This window comes from Gorilla gorilla, chromosome 6 (genome assembly GCF_029281585.2).
Source record: "Gorilla gorilla gorilla isolate KB3781 chromosome 6, NHGRI_mGorGor1-v2.1_pri, whole genome shotgun sequence".
NCBI classification, from domain to species: Eukaryota; Metazoa; Chordata; class Mammalia; order Primates; family Hominidae; genus Gorilla; species Gorilla gorilla.
The window spans coordinates 11,062,674-11,080,634 of record NC_073230.2 but is presented as its reverse complement, the minus strand read 5'-3'; the positions used below and the strand labels follow the sequence as shown (position 1 = coordinate 11,080,634).

General features: G+C 39.3%; 1 protein-coding gene across 2 annotated transcripts in view; it reads right to left on the bottom strand.

Annotated features, from left to right (window-relative positions):
- The window catches only part of SDK1 (sidekick cell adhesion molecule 1), a 965,237-nt gene that overhangs the window by 642,718 nt on the left and 304,558 nt on the right, over positions 1-17,961 (bottom strand). For both annotated transcript variants that reach the window (XM_055346825.2, XM_055346826.2), the window contains exon 2: positions 2,845-3,004. In XM_055346825.2, the coding sequence (XP_055202800.1) occupies positions 2,845-3,004 (160 nt within the window). The remainder of the gene's footprint in view (positions 1-2,844; positions 3,005-17,961) is intronic.

The window sequence follows — 17,961 nt, the reverse complement described above, 5'->3', positions numbered from 1 at the left end:
CCTACCCTCATAGACACCATGGTTTAGCCTAGCCTATATTAAGCATGCTCCGAACACTAATATCAGCCTACAAATGGGCAAAATCATCCAACACAAAGCCTGCTTTATAATAAACTGTTGAATATCTCATGTGACTTATTAAATACTATAAAGTAAAAAACAGAATGGTTTCTCAACTGTGTCAAGTCAAAAAATTGTTAAGTTGAACCATCGTAAGTTGGGGACCCTCTGTATATTCAACGATATGCAAATAATAGTTTCAGACCCATATTATCCATTTAAAAATCAAAAGAATTCTTTAATAGTGGGAACTTTGATATTATTCTGTCTCACTCTTGCACCCCCCAGAGAGAGTTCCACAGGAAGACTCAGGTAAGGGACAGGTGTGCTTTCTCCTGGGATGGAGGAGAAATCACTATTACAGGTGGTCGGAAAAGAGAAATGGCTTGGTGCCTACACAAAGGCCTGTTCTCGGGGAATTCAGTTTCAGAAAACATCCATGTGGAAACTGAAGATCTAGGAAACAATTCCTTTCCCGCCATCCAAGGCATGTAGCCTGGCCACCAGGCCACTGTCACACACTGTCCACATCATGCCTGCTTCTTATTAGGAAGAACAATCTGGGTTCTTTGAAACTCCATTCCTTTCTTTCTGGGGCATACAAAGCACTATGTAATTTAATTTTTATGAGAACCCTCATAAAAATGAGGGTGATGTGGGCTTTACTGTACTCATTTTTCCAATGGAAAAAGATCAACATTAGATAACTTGTCCAAAGTCACACCGGTAAGTTGAAGAGCAAGTCCCTGAACTCCAGTCTTCTGTTATCAGTCACTACTGAAACATGGTTCTCACCTCTAAGTTCACTTTTTCTGTTTTTGCTTTCTTACACCCCTTCTAACAAACTGAGCCTCAAGATATCACATGTTAATAATGTATAATGCTGCCTACGATCACTAGAGCCTTCAATGCTCACAACACTGCAAATGAGGAGGGATCTTTCCCATTTTGCAAACGCTTATGTTACTCTCTTTTCACTTACGGGAGGGCTCATGGGCCACCTGCCTAATGTTATAACACCATTGCTCAGGTGCGGTGGAGCTGAATTCTGCCAGTCCTAGGATTCAGGATTGTTTGATTTCAACATGCTATGATCTACTATGATAAACTTTTCCTCGAGTGTAGATCCTCCAACAGGGTAGGCCCAATAACATAAGCAGTCACACACTCACTTGTCTAAAGTGTGGGTGGGTAATGGGAATGGGGAGAGCAAGTGAGGTGCTACAAGGGAGGGGGCTGCCAGAGAGCACCGAGGAGAACCAGGGAGTGTCCATGCCTTTGCTGGGGGCAGCTCTGCTCAGCCGCCTGCTCCTGACTGGGGCTGCAGACCAGGCAGCCAGGCCTTCTGACTGGTCTACAGAGGCTGGGAAGCAAGGTTTTTACAGAAAATCTTAGAACTGTCAAAAGTCGGCAGCTAATAAAAAAATATGCTGTGGCTCACACCTATAATCCCAGCAATCTGGGAGGCCAAGGCAGGCAGATCACCTGAGATCAGGAGTTTGAGACCAGCCTGGTCAACATGGTGAAACCCTGTCTCTACTAAAAATACAAAAATGAGCCAGGTGTGGTGGCTCACGCCTGTAGTCCCAGCTACCTGGGAGGCTGAGGCAGGAGAATCGTTTGAACCCAGGAGGTGGAGGTTGCAGTGAGCCAAGATCACGCCACTGCACTGCAGCCTGGGCAACAAGAGTGAAACTCTGTCTCAAATTAAAAAAAAAAAAATGCTGTAAGCATTCCCATATTTTTTTTAATTGATTTTTAAAATACAAACACACACACAACTGACACACACATAAATTGTGGGCAGGCTGAGTGTGGTTCCACGGACCACCGTATCACAACCTCAGAGGTAAAGAGAGTGAGTGGGTGGGCTATGCCCCATTTGAGAAGCTTGTTATTCCACTTAAAATGCCTCTGTACAGCCCACTCTTTCTTATTTCATCTAAAGAAGAACATGGCAGCGCTGATTTTGCTGATTTGCTGATGGTGAGGCCTCCTGGACTTTTCTGGCATGCTAGTTCTCCATCCTGCACAGAACTGCAGCATGTAATATTATCATCCTCAAAAGTATAGCCCTGGAAAGCTCTGAAGCGTGGTAAGACCCTGAGGCTCCAAAGGCTGTGCCACTGCCTCCACGTGAATCTACACCTCAGTCTTACCCTGATCTCGTGGTCTGCCGCAGGTTCAGGCCCTCTGTCCCCACATCATGTCCACCCCACGTGCATCAGATCCCTGGTGCCTGGCACAGTGCCGGGCACATGGCAGGACTTCAATATACACTGTTTTTTTGCTGCTGAATATAGAGGCTGTATGCATGCCCATTCTCCATGATTCCATCCATCGCTATCTCCACTTGAAAACAGCTAGGAAAGACTTTTGCTGACTACTCAGAGGTCCAGAAGCTACCAAACTAAAGATCTGTTTAAACATTTGTGCCTAGACAGGAGCAATACTTGTGGGTAGGGCTGTTGCCCTTGGAAAGTAAATGTATCATACTAAAGCTGTTGTTGGCATTGCTCTGTAACCATAGGTTTTTGTTGACTGATAATTTCACTAATGGGCTTACTTTTACAAATATAATGATAGACTTCCTAGGTGTAAGCACAACCTATATCAGAATAGTAAATCACATTCTAATTACATATTCAAATCTATTCCTTTAATCTTGAATGCATTAGAAATTCAATCCAATATTTTCACTCATTGTGCTATTATGACCAGTAAGGCAAGTATTCCAAACACATCAACTGAAATGGGATCTTATTTTTTCAAGTGATCAATTACTTATATTCGCTGCTGTAGGTGGTGAGCTCACTGTCATCGTGCATCCACTTGAACTCCAAAGGCCAGCTCCCTTCGGCAAGGCAGGTGAGAACAAGGCGGTTCCCTTCCAGGTGGATCTGTGGTAGGCCTGGCTCCGTTTTAAAATATGGAGCAACATCATCTGAAATATTAAAAAACAAAACAAAACAAAACTGAAGTACGCATGAAAGTGGCACTCATCTAATTTAATAAATCTATTATTTAAACAAACCTAATATTAAAATGAAAGTGATGGCTGTTTGGCCCAATTAAGAAGTAAATAATCCTTTACCAAACCCTGGAAACATGCAATACCCCAGATAATATTTCAAAAAGCTGAAAGCTCAATGATACCCGCATTTGAAAGCACCTGACAGGTTCATCCAAGTTATTTCCACTTATGATTAATAGCTTATTGAAGGGACACATCAGACAATCCCTGTACATACAAGCTTTTGGTTTTAACTAGGCAATCTATTTGTGAGAAAACAGTCAAGTGTATGCAGGCTATAAAAGAGAAGTTTCCTCTATAACCTTCAATTGGTTTTAAAAAAGTAGGATAAGCAAGATTGACATACATACATAAACGACATGAATCGCAACCTAGCTTTCCTTTCATACACACGCGGAAATGGTCTCTCCTGGTGACTTTCAATGGGATACAACACAGGAAACTCATGGTATATTCACATAATGGAACAGCGCACCGCAGCGAGAATGCAGCAACAATTGCTACACATAGCAACACAGGTAAATCCCACACACATCAAGCAGAGTGAAAGAAGCCAGACAGAATTTTCAAAAAAGCTTATAGCATGTGCTACTATTCAAAAGTTCATAAAAGTTCACAGCCAGATAAAACTAATCTATGGTGTCAGAGGTTAAGGATAAGGGTTACCTCTGAGGGATGGGATAGCGACGGGGGTGAAGGTAACGGGATGGCTTATGAAAAGCAGGTCAAAATTTATTTCCTGATGTGGTTACAAAGGTACATTTACTTTGTGAAAATGGATAGAATACTAGATATGATTTGTCAATGTTTTGTAGATCTGTTTCAATGACATTTTTTAATATGGATGCAGCACACTTGGCTTCTAGCTGTAGCATCACTAATTAGCTACCTGATCCTCATCAGGACTTACAGGTTTTTGTTTCTTTATCAGCAAAATAAACAGGATTATATGACTCCTCATTTTTCTACAAAAGTCCCCAAGATCCACCTGCATAATCAGCATTCTAACTTTCATTCAGGCCTCCTCCCCTCTCTGCTCACACCGAGCACTCCAGGCACACTTCACTTCTTGCATATTTAAACCCAAGCCAAGCTCTTTCCTAGAGTTACGGTCTGAATGTCCCCTCCAAAACTCATGATGAAATGTGATGGCCATTCTAACAGTAATAAGAGGCAGGACCTTGAGGATATGATTAGGTCATGCAGGCTCTACCTTCAGGAATGGATTAATGCTGATACTGTGGGAGGGAGTTAGTTACCAAGGGAGAGGGGTCCTAATAAAAAGGGTAAGTTGGGCCCCCATCCTCTGTCTCATGCACTCCCTTGAACTTCTGACTTCCATAACAGGATGATATAGCACAAAGGGCCTCCCCAGATGAACTGCCATGTTGTTGAACTGTCCAGCCTCTAGAACCAAGAGTCAAATATACTTCCATCATTTTTGAATCACCCAGTCTGTTACAGCAGCAGAAAACGGACTGAGACACCTATTGTGGGGCCTTCGCACTTGGTCTTTCCTCTACCTAGGATGCTCTGTGCATGCTCATCTTTGCTCATCCTTCAGGTTAACTAAAGCTCCTCCTGCACAATATGCCCTAACAAGTCATTATGTTTATTCCATTTATAATAGTTATCAGATTCTGAAATTAAAGTGTTTGCAGGTTACTCTACAGTACATTAGTCTTGATCACTTCTGAATTCCTAGCACCTAGCACAATGCCAGGAACTAAGGGGATATCTAATAAATATCTGTTGAATGAATAAATATAACAACACTAATATCAGCAATAGCTAGTATTTATTATTTACTTTGTGCTGGAAACCATTCTAAATGCCTTATATATATATATTAACTTATTTCTCACAAAAGCCCTACAACATAGATGTCATCATTATACCCATTTTAAGAATGAATAAACAGAAGCAAGGACAAGTTAAATAACTTGCTCAATGCTACCCAGTCAGTAGGCAGTGAGGTCGTGATTTAAATCCAGATAATCTAGCTCCAGAATCTACCAATTCTATATATTTTGACTCCAAATGTCACATATTTCTTAATACGGAAAATTTCTTTTCAAGAAGTCATACTCAACTTTAAATTTTTGGTAATTTATTTGTGACATTACTAAGCTGTTCTTATAAATTACTGTACATTTAATAAACATCAAGTAGCACATTAGAAATGTTAACAGTGAAACTAGTTGCACATTATAGTGCATAAACTGAATATACAGAATTTAAATACAAATACATAGGTTATTTTGTCATTTTGTTGATCACTATATTCCATCATAATTGGTATATTAGTAATACAATATTACCAACCTCTCACAAGTATTTATTCATTTATTCACTCAAATAAATAAATATTAAATTGCATCTATGAGTATGGCAAGAACTTACAGTAGGAGATTTAACCTAGTCAATGAGATGAAATGCAGGAGCTGAGAACAAAAGTGTTGGCAGCACTCCAAACAGTTAAGCAGGCCCTCTGGTAGGAGCAAACATGGCGAGTACCCTTGGGCAGTATGAAAGAGTGAACAGCAAGCCTTGCTGCAGGTGCAAAGAGAGTGACTGGAAGTGGCATGAGCAGGGCCAGGTTGTGCAGGGCCTTGCAGGCAGGGCCAGCACGTGTTCTGGTTCCCACCCCATCGTTGCGTGATTGTCCATGCTGCCCACCTCACATTCAAGTGTTCGAGTATTAACAACGTGTGTGATCACCCTATTTATAACCTTGTAAAAAGTACTGTCAATATGATGATGATGATGATAATGATGATTAGCTCTTACTACAAAAGAACAGCCAGTTGTGGTGGCTTATGCCTATAATCCCAACACTTTGGGAGGCTGAGGTGGAAGGATTGCTTGAGCTCGAGTGCAAGACCAGCTTGGACAACACAGTGAGACCCCATCTCCACAAAAGGTTTTTTAAAAAATTAGCCAGTGTGGTGATATACACCTGCAGTCCCAGCTACTAAGGAGGCTGAGGTGGAGGGATTACTTGACCCTAGGAAGTCAAGGCTGCAGTGAGCCGTGATTGTGCCACTGCACTCCAGCCTGGCAGCCTGGGTGACAGACCAAGACCCTGTCTCAGAAAAAAAAAAAAAATACAGCAAAAAGCCTTTGAAGAGGTTGTGTGATTGTGTTGTTAAAAGGACATTCTGGCTGTAATGTGAGAAGGAAAAAACGAGGGCGTGGAATAGTGGGAGGACACCAGTCCAGAGGCCACTGCAGTGATCCACTTTAAAGCAATAGTTAGGTGGGAAAAAGATTCAGTGATAGATTGGTTATGGATGTGAGGGAGAGGGAGATGTCAAGAAGGATTCTTATGTCTCTGACTTGTACAACTTTCTGTTCAATAAACATGCACTGATTCTATGTACCAGCCTCTGTAATCAGCATTGAGAATACAAAGTGTAAGACACAGTCGCTGTCCCTTAAGAGCTTGTAATCTAGGTCTGATGCAGGAATGTAAGTAGTAACGTGTTAGATGCTGTGACAGCACATGTAACTCAAAGTCAGGAGTTGTCGAGCCTTGTCCTGTTCCAAGAGTTCCGCCTGCTTCTGCTGCAACTGACATGCACTAAGTTGTATATCAAGTGCATTCTTAAATTTGAATGTAGCCATGTGTCCAATTTCCTTTTTCCTATGTACTTCAGCAAAAATCATCTCCTCTTATTACCCAAACAGTCTAATAAAGCTGAACTGCAATGGAGGTAGCTTTGATCCTGTGGGATTTACTGAGCTACAGCCTTTATTAATGTCTGGCCATTTGCACTCTGTTTAACAACAGAAAAAGAAATGCCACTTCATATGGTTCCAGTGTCCTACACGAATGAGTCATAGAAAACATACATCTTTTCGAAAGGGAAAAGCTTCGAGATAGAAACTCAAAAATTTGAATTTGGTTTTGCAATTGATAGAGCATCATCATTTTAATATAGTATACAACGGATTTGAATTAAAATGATACTACAACTCAATTTTTCATGGACTTTATAGTTAGCCAAACATGCCTATACCATGTACAAATTATAAGGCTGGGTACTGTGAGCTGGTAGGAAAAAAAAATGCTCATTTTAAAGAATGGTTTCATATAGCTGGCAAGCAAATATCTTGAGATCCAAATGGCTGTAAAATTATGGTTAGCAAAGACACTAACATTCATTATAAAGAGAAGGGAAGGGAAAATATGTCAACACCCTGGAATTTTAAGCGTTCAAATTAAAATCATAACGACACGTATTTTGACGGAGATTAGCCAAGGTAGGGAATAGCACTTCTCTGAGCCCAGCACTATTTACCATTGAAATACATACAGTAGGTCATCAAGTTAAAAGAGGGCATTAAGGTAACAAAACACAAAACTTTGGGGACAGAAAGGGAGAAAAAAGGATCAGTATTCAAGTCTTCACAGATCCCCTGCAAAAGCATTTGATCTTTACATACTTTAAATGGGAAAGAGAACATCCTGAAATGATTCATAAAGAAAATGATTGAGTTGCCTCTAAGGTAAAGTTATAAAACTTTGACCTGGGGAAAAGCCAATGGCCCACATATTAATCTTTGAAGGGTGTGTGTGTATTTCAAATAATAATAGACATTCCCTTCCTTAGGAAAATGAGCAGACGTTAGGAATACTTCTGTATTCTAACAACGAACATTAGAAGACCCCAGAATAAATTACTAAGGAAAAGTGAAATTTCCATTTTCATACAGAAAGTGTTCTATTCTTAAAATAGAACATAAATCATTTATGAAAGAGAGAGTCTCATCTGTGTGGATAATATAGGTTTAAGGTCTGCCCAAAGGACACGAATAGACTTAACCTTGTCTCAAGACAACATCATAATTTTTAACTTTTAAGTTCAGGTTCAGCAGGATGTGCAGGTTTGTTACATAGTTAAACTTGTGCTATGGGGGTTTGTTGTACAGATTATTTCATCACCCAGGCATTAAGCCTAGTATCCACTGTTACTCTTCCTGATCCTCTCCCCGCTCTCATCCTCCACGCTCCAATAGGACTCAATGTGTGTTGTTCCCCTCTCTGTGTCCATGTGTTCTCATCATTTACCTCCCACTTATAAGAGGAGAACATGTGGTATTTGGTTTTCTGTTCCTGTGTTAGTTTGCTAATGATGGCCTCCAGCTCCATCTATCTCCCTGCAAAGGACATGATCTGCATAGTTTTTATGGCTGCGTAGTATTCCATGGTGTATATGTACCACATTTTCTTTATCCAGTCTATCATTGATGGGTATTTGGGTTGATTCCATGTCATTGCTATTGGGAACATATGTGTCTATGTGTCTCTATAATAGAACGATTTATATTCCTCTGGGTGTATACCCAGTGATGTAATTGCTGGGTCAAATGGTATTTCTGTCTTTAGGTCTTTGAGGAATCACCACACTGTCTTCCACAATGGCTGAACTAATTTACACTCCCACCATTAGAGAAATGCAAATCAAAACCAAAATAAGCTACCAGTTAGAATGCCAGTAACTCAAAAGCCAAAAAATAAGAGGTGCTGGAGAGGTTGTGGACAAAAAGGAAGGCTTACACAACATCATAATTTTATGTGAAGATGACACTTCCCTAAGTAAACATTTAAGGTTTTCAGATCCAATGTAAATGTATTTAATGGTACCTCTCCAATGTGAGAATAATCTTCTGCGCATCTAGAAAGGGACCATGACCCATCTATCTGCAGAGGAAAAATCACTCACATGGGCAGCAGCTGGAGCCTACTACCACATCCTGCGTCTCCCAGCTTCCCTAACATGAAGAAAGGGGGTCTTGCCATGGATTTTCATTGCTGTTCCACAACAGCTAAAATTAAGTCGTATCATCTGAAACCCTTCAACGGCAGAATGAATAGGAATCAACTATGAGGTATCAAGCAAGTTGAACTGCAAGTTCTTCTTTTGACTCTGCCCAAGAGAGCTTCCACTAGGATAATCATCACCTATTTGATAATTTGCCCTTTTCTCCTCCATTTTAAAGAGATAATGAATAAAGAAATAACCTCCACTTAGCAGAAGAATCAACTGTACCACATACAAGGGGGGTGGAGGGGAGTCTGTGAAGCCCACAAAGTCCACGTGTCCCGGTAAAGGGACGATGAGCTGTATTAAGCCATCATAATCAGCACCGTCAATCAGGTGCGAGTCCAGCCGGGAGGATCAGAATGCCAGCGTGAATGGAGCAATCAGCCAGGGCAGGTTATTACTGAACTCCGCTTTTCCCACAGCTGAATTTCCCGGGGCGACTAATCTTTCAGTTTAAACCACTAATCTTCCTTTCAAAACTTCTTTTATATCAAATTCAAACATTTTCATGCCCCAAGCTTATGAATTTACCATGAGCGAAAAGTTTTATTTTTCAAATTCCAGGGAGAAACAAAAGCACAGGGCAGAATGTATCATTTGTGAACAACTATTCTGAGAAATGTGGGTAGAAGATCCTTTTCTGGTAAGTGTAGTCATTCAAATTTCAGCTGCTGGCAGTTCATTATGTATACCTATTGAAGCCAGGAATTTAATCTCACAGTGCAATGTGCTTTCTTCATAATAGTAATATCAATCTTTTTAAAGACAACAATTATGATTTTCAAATGTACTTCTGGGGTGAGGTTTAAATAGATAACTAGATATGTGCCACTCTAGTTAAATATGCAAATATAGACAGGTCCACATTATGATGCTGTAAGAGGATCCTATGACTGGATTTTTAATTTAATTTTTTTATTTCCATAGGTGTTTGGGGAATAGGTGGTGTTTGGTTACACGAGTTAGTTCTTTAGTGGTGATTTGTGAGATTTTGGTACACTCATCACCTGAGCAGTGTACACTGTACCCATTGTGTAGTCTTATCCCTCACCCCCGTCCCACCCTTTCCCACAAGTCCCCAAAGTCCATTGTATCATTCTTAGGCCTTTGCATCCTCACAGCTTAGCTCCCATTTAGGAGTGAGAAGACACAATGTTTGGTTTTCCATTCCCCAGTTACTTCACTTAGAATAATGGTCTCCAGTTCCAGCCAGGTAGCTGTGAATGCCATTATTTCACTCCTTTTCAGAGCTGAATAGTATTCCATGGTCGTACTAATTTACATTCTCACCACCAGTGTAAAAGTGTTCCCTTTTCACCCCATCACCACAATCATCTATTATTTTTTGATTTTTTCATTATGGCCACTTTTGCACGAGTAAGGAGGCATTGTATTGTGGTTTCGATTTGCATTTTCCTGATCAATAGCCATAATTTTTAAAAAATCAAAAAATAATAGATGTTGGCAGGGACGTGGTGAAAAGGGAACACTTTTACACTGCTGCTGGGAATGTAAACTAGCACGACCACTATGGAAAACAGTGTGAAGAGTCCCTAAAGAACTGAAAGTAGAACTACCCTTTCATCCAGCAATCCCACTCCTGGGTATCTACCCAGAGGAAAAGAAGGCATTACACGAAAAAGAGACCTATGACTGTTTTAGGACAAAGTCCTCTAGCTGCTAAGCTGAGAAAAGGCAGTGAGGACAGGGCAGTTCAGGCTGCCCTTTCTGTCACCACCCAAGTAAATCGTTTGGTTATTAAATGTGAACTAGAGGCGGCGGTGCAAGAGGAGGAAGAACAGGAGGAGAAAGGAGAAAAAGGACATAAACGAATGGTACATACTAATTCCCAAACTACGTAATTCTCCCTCCAATGAGGAGTTGGCTCTATTACCACAGCAAATTCCCAGGCTTTGTTTCCTTAGCTTATCATAAATATTTCTAAATACTTCCCAGTGGTAGACTTTCAAATATACTTAGATGTACCATCATCTTCTGTCGATCTAAAAAAATAAATAAATAAATCACCCACCCAACTTCTCTGTATTTCACCTTATCTCTCTCTACTACTGCCTTGTAAAATAAATATCAGACATTTCAGGATGAAAGGTAGCTACAATTGAAAGAATATATCTCTTATTTCAAACAAAAAAACTAACGCAAGTCAAAGATTGTGCTGCGTATTCCTTGATCTCACCATAAAGTCATCATTTTGTACTCAAAAATTTGACTAACAAGTGTGGGATTTTCTCCAAGTAATTTGTCCCTGGTGTTCTCTCCATATTTGAGTCAGTCCATGTGAAAACAGAGAAAGCAGGAGGGTCCCTGAGATTTCTATTAAACAGCACTGTGAATAGTTCGCCTATGCAGTCAGCCAGTGGGGAAGTCAAACTGATTCTCTCTGTTTTCTCTGAAATCAATGCGAATTAACAGCATATTTAAGGGAACTCTTGGGGTAAACCTACCCTTCCAATATTTTCCCCTAAGAAACCATTCAAGCTTCCAGTGAGATTAATCCACAATTGAAGGTGATGGTAGAAACATAAATGGCTATATTTATGTACTAGTTTTATCTTGCACTGTGCTAATCTATTTCATTATATAAATTAATAAGACACAGTGGGATAAATACAATTCCCCTGCTTCTCCAAACTGAAATAAGCTTCCAGTTCTCCAATATTTTACTTCAAAGTAGAAGTATACTGAACTGTCATTTCTATGGTTTGTAGTGAAAAACTATGACCAACCAAAATAAGAGTAAAGTTATCAGAAATAACCAATATTATTCTTGAATATGGCACAATATTTCTTTCAAAGATTCTTTCGAATAATCTTAAGAAATCAACCCTGATTAAATAAAAAACTGAAAGGTCCAAGAAAAGAATCTCAAATATGATTTACCTTCTCCTGCTTATCTGTTTGCTGGTGAGTTTATGGCAAATACGTACTGCCATAAAAACTGAGATGTAACAGATATCCACATGGTGAAGGTTTAATTTTACATCAAGAAATTACATGAGAAAAGAACTTGAAAGGACATCTAAGTTCAACCAAAGCTTATTGATTTTAGCAAAGTTACAAACCATGGAGGTTTCTCAAGAAGTAATAATATGTGATTTGAGTTTAGAGCAAGTACTTTGGAGCCCTGGGTTCAAATCCCAGCTGTATGCCAGGTGTGATGGCTCCTGCCTATGATCCCAGCACTTTGGGAGGCTGAGGTGGGCGGATCACCTGAGGTCATGAGTTTGAGACCAGTCTGGCCAACATGGCAAGACCCCATCTCTACTAAAAACACAAAAATTAGCTGGGCATGATGGTGTGTGTGCGTGGTCCCAGCTACCTGTGAGTCTGAGGCAGGAGAATCGCTTGAACCCAGGAGGCAAAGGTTGCAGTGAGCCAAGATCGTGCCACTGCACTCTAGCCTGGGTGAGGGAGTGAGACTCTGTCTTGGGGGGCGGTGGGAAGGCTGGGCACCGTAGCTCACGCCTATAATCCCAGCACTTTGGGAGGCTGAGGTTGGCAGATCATAAGGTCAGGAAATCGAGACCATCCTGGCTAACACAGTGAAACCCCGTCTCTACTGAAAATACAAAAAATTAGCCGGGTATGGTGGCACGTGCCTGTAATCCCAGCTACTTGGGAGGCTGAGGCAGGAGAATCGTTTGAACCCGGGAAGCAGAGATTGCAGTGAGCAGAGATCACACCACTGCGCTCCAGCCTGGGCAACAGAGTGAGACTCTGTCTCGAAAAAGAAAAAGAAAAATCCCAGCTCTCCCCTGACTAGCTCTGTGATCCTGGACAACCTACTTAACCCCTATGTCTGGGTTTCTCAATCAACAAAGCAACAGCACCAACTTCTTCAAGAGCAGCAGTTCTCAAAGTTTTTGGTCTCAGGATCCCTTTGCAACATACAAAAAAATTAAGGACACCTAAATTCTTGTTTATGTGACTTATTTCTTTCCGTATTTATCATATTAGAGAGTAAACCTGTGAACGTTAAAAAGTTATTAATTCCTTAAAAAATCAAAGTCATTACATTATTAATACAAAAGACATTTATGAAAAATAACTATATTATCCAAAAGAAAACTAAAAATTCTTAGGAGTGGCACTGTTTAACCCTTTTTCAAATTTTTCCAGTGTCTAGCTTAATAAAGGACAACTAGATTCTCACACCTGCTTCTGCATTTAGCCTCTTGTAAGATGTTGTTTCAGTTGAAGGATATTAATAAAATACAGCCTCCCAGATACATGGCTGGAAAGGAGGGGAGTATTTTAATTGCCTTTTCAAATAGCTGTGAGTATTTTTGTTAATACTGTAGTAAAACTAAACAAGTGTCAGTTTCATAAAGGTTAGCTGCAATGCGGACTCTGAAACCCCATAAATGACACTTTGGTGCTTTGTTACATTAACATCTTTTAGACTGTCCTGCACTTGGAATGGATCTTTTCCATATGCATGGCTTTCCTGGTTCGCTGAGTGATGCAGACCTTCCAAACGTTGACACGTTTCATTACACAATGTAAAAAATATCACAAATTAATACAGCTATCTATCTCATCAGACGACTCCTTAAATAACGCAAAAGTGTCAAGCTCATGGTGGGCATATTCAAGGTTTCCAAAATGCTGATTTTTACTTATGAGCTCAATTTTTATCTTTAGCCACAAATACTGTCAGTTGTTTTCATTGACGCGACAAGCTTATTTTCTTCATTTTCAAGAAAATCCTGCAAAATACCCAAGTCTAAATTACTATAGTTTTTCTGTCAGTCACTACTTCAAGTAAAAATGGGGTGCCATGCAAAAAAGCAGCCAGCTCAGCTCCCAGCTCGGACAACCTCCCAAATCCGTTGCCTTGAGACAACCAGCACATTTTGGCGTACAGCAGAAGAGTTTATATGTAATTCACATTTCGACACAGAATATTTTAAAAATTTTATTTGAGTCAAAGCTTAATAGAATTAATAATTTTTACTACTTTAAGGCTATTTTTGAGAGAGCTAGATTTTGGTTTTTACTCATAGGTGTGTGGCACGGATGAGTAACATGCCAGCTGGTGTAGTTTGGCAGCACTGCCTCGGGATACGCGCTCAGGTGCCAGAAGTTTTCTCACGACTGCTTTTAAATCGTTGCCAAAAGCTTAACAAGGGGAGAAAGTACAAAGGTCTATTCTGATGAAATGATTTTGGCCTTGTGGCTGCCCCCTGCAAAGGGGCTCACGGTCCACCACAGGTTCTTGAACCACACTTTGAGAACTGCTGCTCTAGACTTGTCTCAAGGATTAAATTATCCAATGTGTGCAGAATGCTTATGCCAGCACCTGCTAGAAAAGCACAATCTACGTGTTAGTTCCTATTAAAACATGTTGTCACAGAATGAAATTGCATCTTCCTACAGAATGCTGAATCTTGAACTTCATCCACAAAACATTTACTTTTGGCTTTCTAAATAACACACATAAATCAGGCTACCGTCTTAAATGTCAATAACTGTTAAGCCAAAGAAGTTGTTCAATTTAAAGAAAAGAAAGCATTCATACTTTCAATTACTTCAGAATTCTGGAGAAGTCTAGATATTGATTTGATTATTTGCTCTGTCATTCAACAAATATTTCTTAAATACCTAGTAAACGTCTATGAAATGGGAACACAAATGAGAATTTTGAAAAAGGAACACAGAATAGGATCACACCTTCATGGAGCTTATCTTCTAGTTCAGGGAGATAAACAGGAAACAAAGAAAATATATAGTATAGTCGGTTTTACTAATGCACATATTTCTTTTATTCAAATTACTTCACATGTGGTTGAGAGATAGGAACTGATATTTGTATAACACAGAAGTTGTAGTGATTTATGTATGATTTCCCCCTGGAATATTAAGGATCTAAGGTGCTTATGAAAAAGCTTTATCACTGAACCCAAAGGTGAGCCTTAAAATAAAAGGAAATGATCAGTAGCAGCAGCACAACAAATAACAGTTTTAAAAACTAAAAAAAAAAAAAAAAAGTGCCTTCCTTTGTGTAGTGCAGGTAGTGACTAGTGGCCAGTTTAGGGGCTTCACAAACCACTTCACTTTGTAAGACATTACACTATTGAGAGAAGTTGAAGGTGCATCTTGGAAGCCCTTTCTCTTTTTATCAAAACAGCAAATCAATGAAGAAAGTTACTAGTAGTATTATTTCTTTATTAGTGTCCTGATTGCAAAATTCCATATATTTTTGAAGGTTTGTACATAACACTTTTTTCATAAGTTGTGTTATTTTGGTTTATGATTTCACAGATTATTTTTTCAGGAAGACACATACAGAATAATAACAGAAACACCTCTATATAATGTAATGATAATGCTATAGAAAAAATAAAAGGAAGAAGAGGAAAAAAGAAATCTGGGGAAGAAGTGGCAATTTTCAACAAGGAAGATTGTTTTAAAAAGGCCTCGTTGAGAACGGGACATCTGAGTAAGAAAGGGAAGGAGCTGATGAAGGGAGTCATGCACTCAGGCTTCCTGACAGCAGGAAAAGCAAGTACAAAGTCGCTGATGTGTGAGTCAGTCCAGTGTGTCCTAAGACCAGTAGTGAGACCAGGGTGGATGAAGTGCAGTGAGTGCGGGGGATGACAGATGAGGGTAAAAAGTAACAGGAAGAAGTCTTATGGAACCCTGGACTTATAAGGGACAATGGAAGCCAATGGGGAAATTTTAGCAAAAGTTTGATAAGTTCTGACTTCACTACCTCACTCCGCACTCAACCCTGATGCAATTGGGCTACAAGTGCTGAAGCTGGGAGACCACTCAGGAGGCCATCTTGTTAATCCAGATGAGAAAGGAGGGTCATTTGGTAAACTGGTTGCAGTAAAGGTGGCAACAGTTGATCAGACCTGGGGCCTAAGGGTGAAGCATAAGAGAAAAAGAAGAATCAATGATGATACCAAGATTTCTGGCCAGAAAAACCAGAAAGATGTAGTTGTCATTTCCCGAAATGGGAACTCATGATGGAAGGAGCTGGCTCAGAGGAAAAGAACAAGAGCTCAGTGTTGAACTTAGGATGTTTGAAATACCCACTAGACATCCACACAGAGCTGTTAAATTAGCAGTTAGATTCATGCAGTATATGTTACTTTCACAAAAATGCAAAATTAACACCTTAGAAATTAATATCTTTCAAAGGTAACATCTGGAATTAGATAATTGGATCATTCCAAATCATAAATTTTATCTTGAAAAATCATCAATTTAAAAAAATAAACTTTTGTCAAAGACATGAAACATACAAATTAAGTGAACCAAGACAACTTAATTTGATCAGAAGTTAAAATTTAAATGTCCTAGACTATTTCAAAAACAAACCTAAAAATAGAAATCACCTTATCTAAAATAAAGATTTGCAAAAGCTCTGAAATAATTTTACTCTGAAACATTTTAATTCTCATTTTCTTATCAAGTATACCCAGTTGTTATGTCAAATCTAATTACGTAATCAGACATAGTGAAAATTACTCTGGAAAAAAAAAGGAAAATTAAATAGTGGGTGACATTTCTATTATTCAAGAGAGAAAAATGTACTGCCTAAATATATAATGGAATCAATAATTTAGGTGCATCATTTTAAACCATTAAGCTGTTATTTAGCTTCCTTCCCAATAAGAAGGAAAAGTCAACATTATTAGTAAACAGGAAGGTCTTCCATGCCTGAGCAATGAAGTAGATGAGACTCAGCAGTTCACTGACGACTGTGGGCATTTTTTCCTTGAGAATATTTTTCCTTAAGTGAAACATTATTTCTTCAAAGCATAAAACAATCTTATAAGCACTAAGCTATGTATGCTTTCTCCTTACAGATAGAATTCTACAGTAAAAACTTCCTGACAGCCTAAAATTCCACAATATATCCCTTTGCATTATTTAACTGTTCTTTCAAATGCCAAAACCACAAGGTGGAAAAAAATTACATTATACAGTAGACATCACACCTAGTGTGTGTGTGTGTGTCTGTGTGTGTTTCTTGTTTTTTTTTCCTCAAGTGCTATAGACCATTAATCAAGATAGAAAACATCCTAGACTAGTAAACAAACCTAAACAAAATTAAAAGAACTAAATTTATATAGAGTGTATCCTCTGGCCATAGTATTAATAGAATAAAACTAGAAAACAAAAACCAAAAGACAACAGGAAAATCTCCAAAGACCTGGAAACTGAATGACAGAATTTTTAAAAATAAACAAGTCAGAGAAAAAATGTTTGGGGCTGGACACAGTGGCTCATGCCTGTAATCCTAGCACTTTGGGAGGCCGAGGTGGGTAGATCATCTGAAGTCGGCAGTTCAAGACCAGCCTGACCAACATGGAGAAACCCTGTCTCACCTAAAAACACAAAATTAGCCTGCCATAGTGGCACATGCCTGTAATCCCAGCTACTCTGGAGGCTGAGGCAGGAGAATCACTTGAACCCAGGAGGTAGAGGTTGCAGTGAGCCGAGATCACACCATTGCACTCCAGCCTCGGCAACAAGAGCAAAACTCTGTCTCAAAAAAAAAAAAAAAAAGAAAAGAAAAAGAAAAAGTCTGGAATTAAATAAAAAATATATAAAACAATGAAAATATACAAAACAATGAAAATACAGCATATCAAAATATGTGTGAGATGCAGCTAAAGAAGTGTTGAGAGGAAAATTTATAGCACTAAAATGCTTACATTAGAAAGAGGAAAAGCCTGAAGTCAATAACCCACCTTCCTACCTCAAAAAAAGGAAAATTAAAATAAATTTAAGGAAGAAAATAATAAACGTAAGAGCAGAATCAGTAAAAAGGGACAGAGAAAAGTAATACAAGGACCAGATGGATTCACAGCCGAATTCTACCAGAGGTACAAAGAGGAGCTGGTACCAATCCTTCTGAAACTATTCCAATCAATAGAAAAAGAGGGAATCCTCCCTAACTCATTTTATGAGGCCAACATCATCCTGATACCAAAGCCTGGAAGAGACACAACCAAAAAGGAGAATTTTAGACCAATATCCTTGATGAACATTGATGCA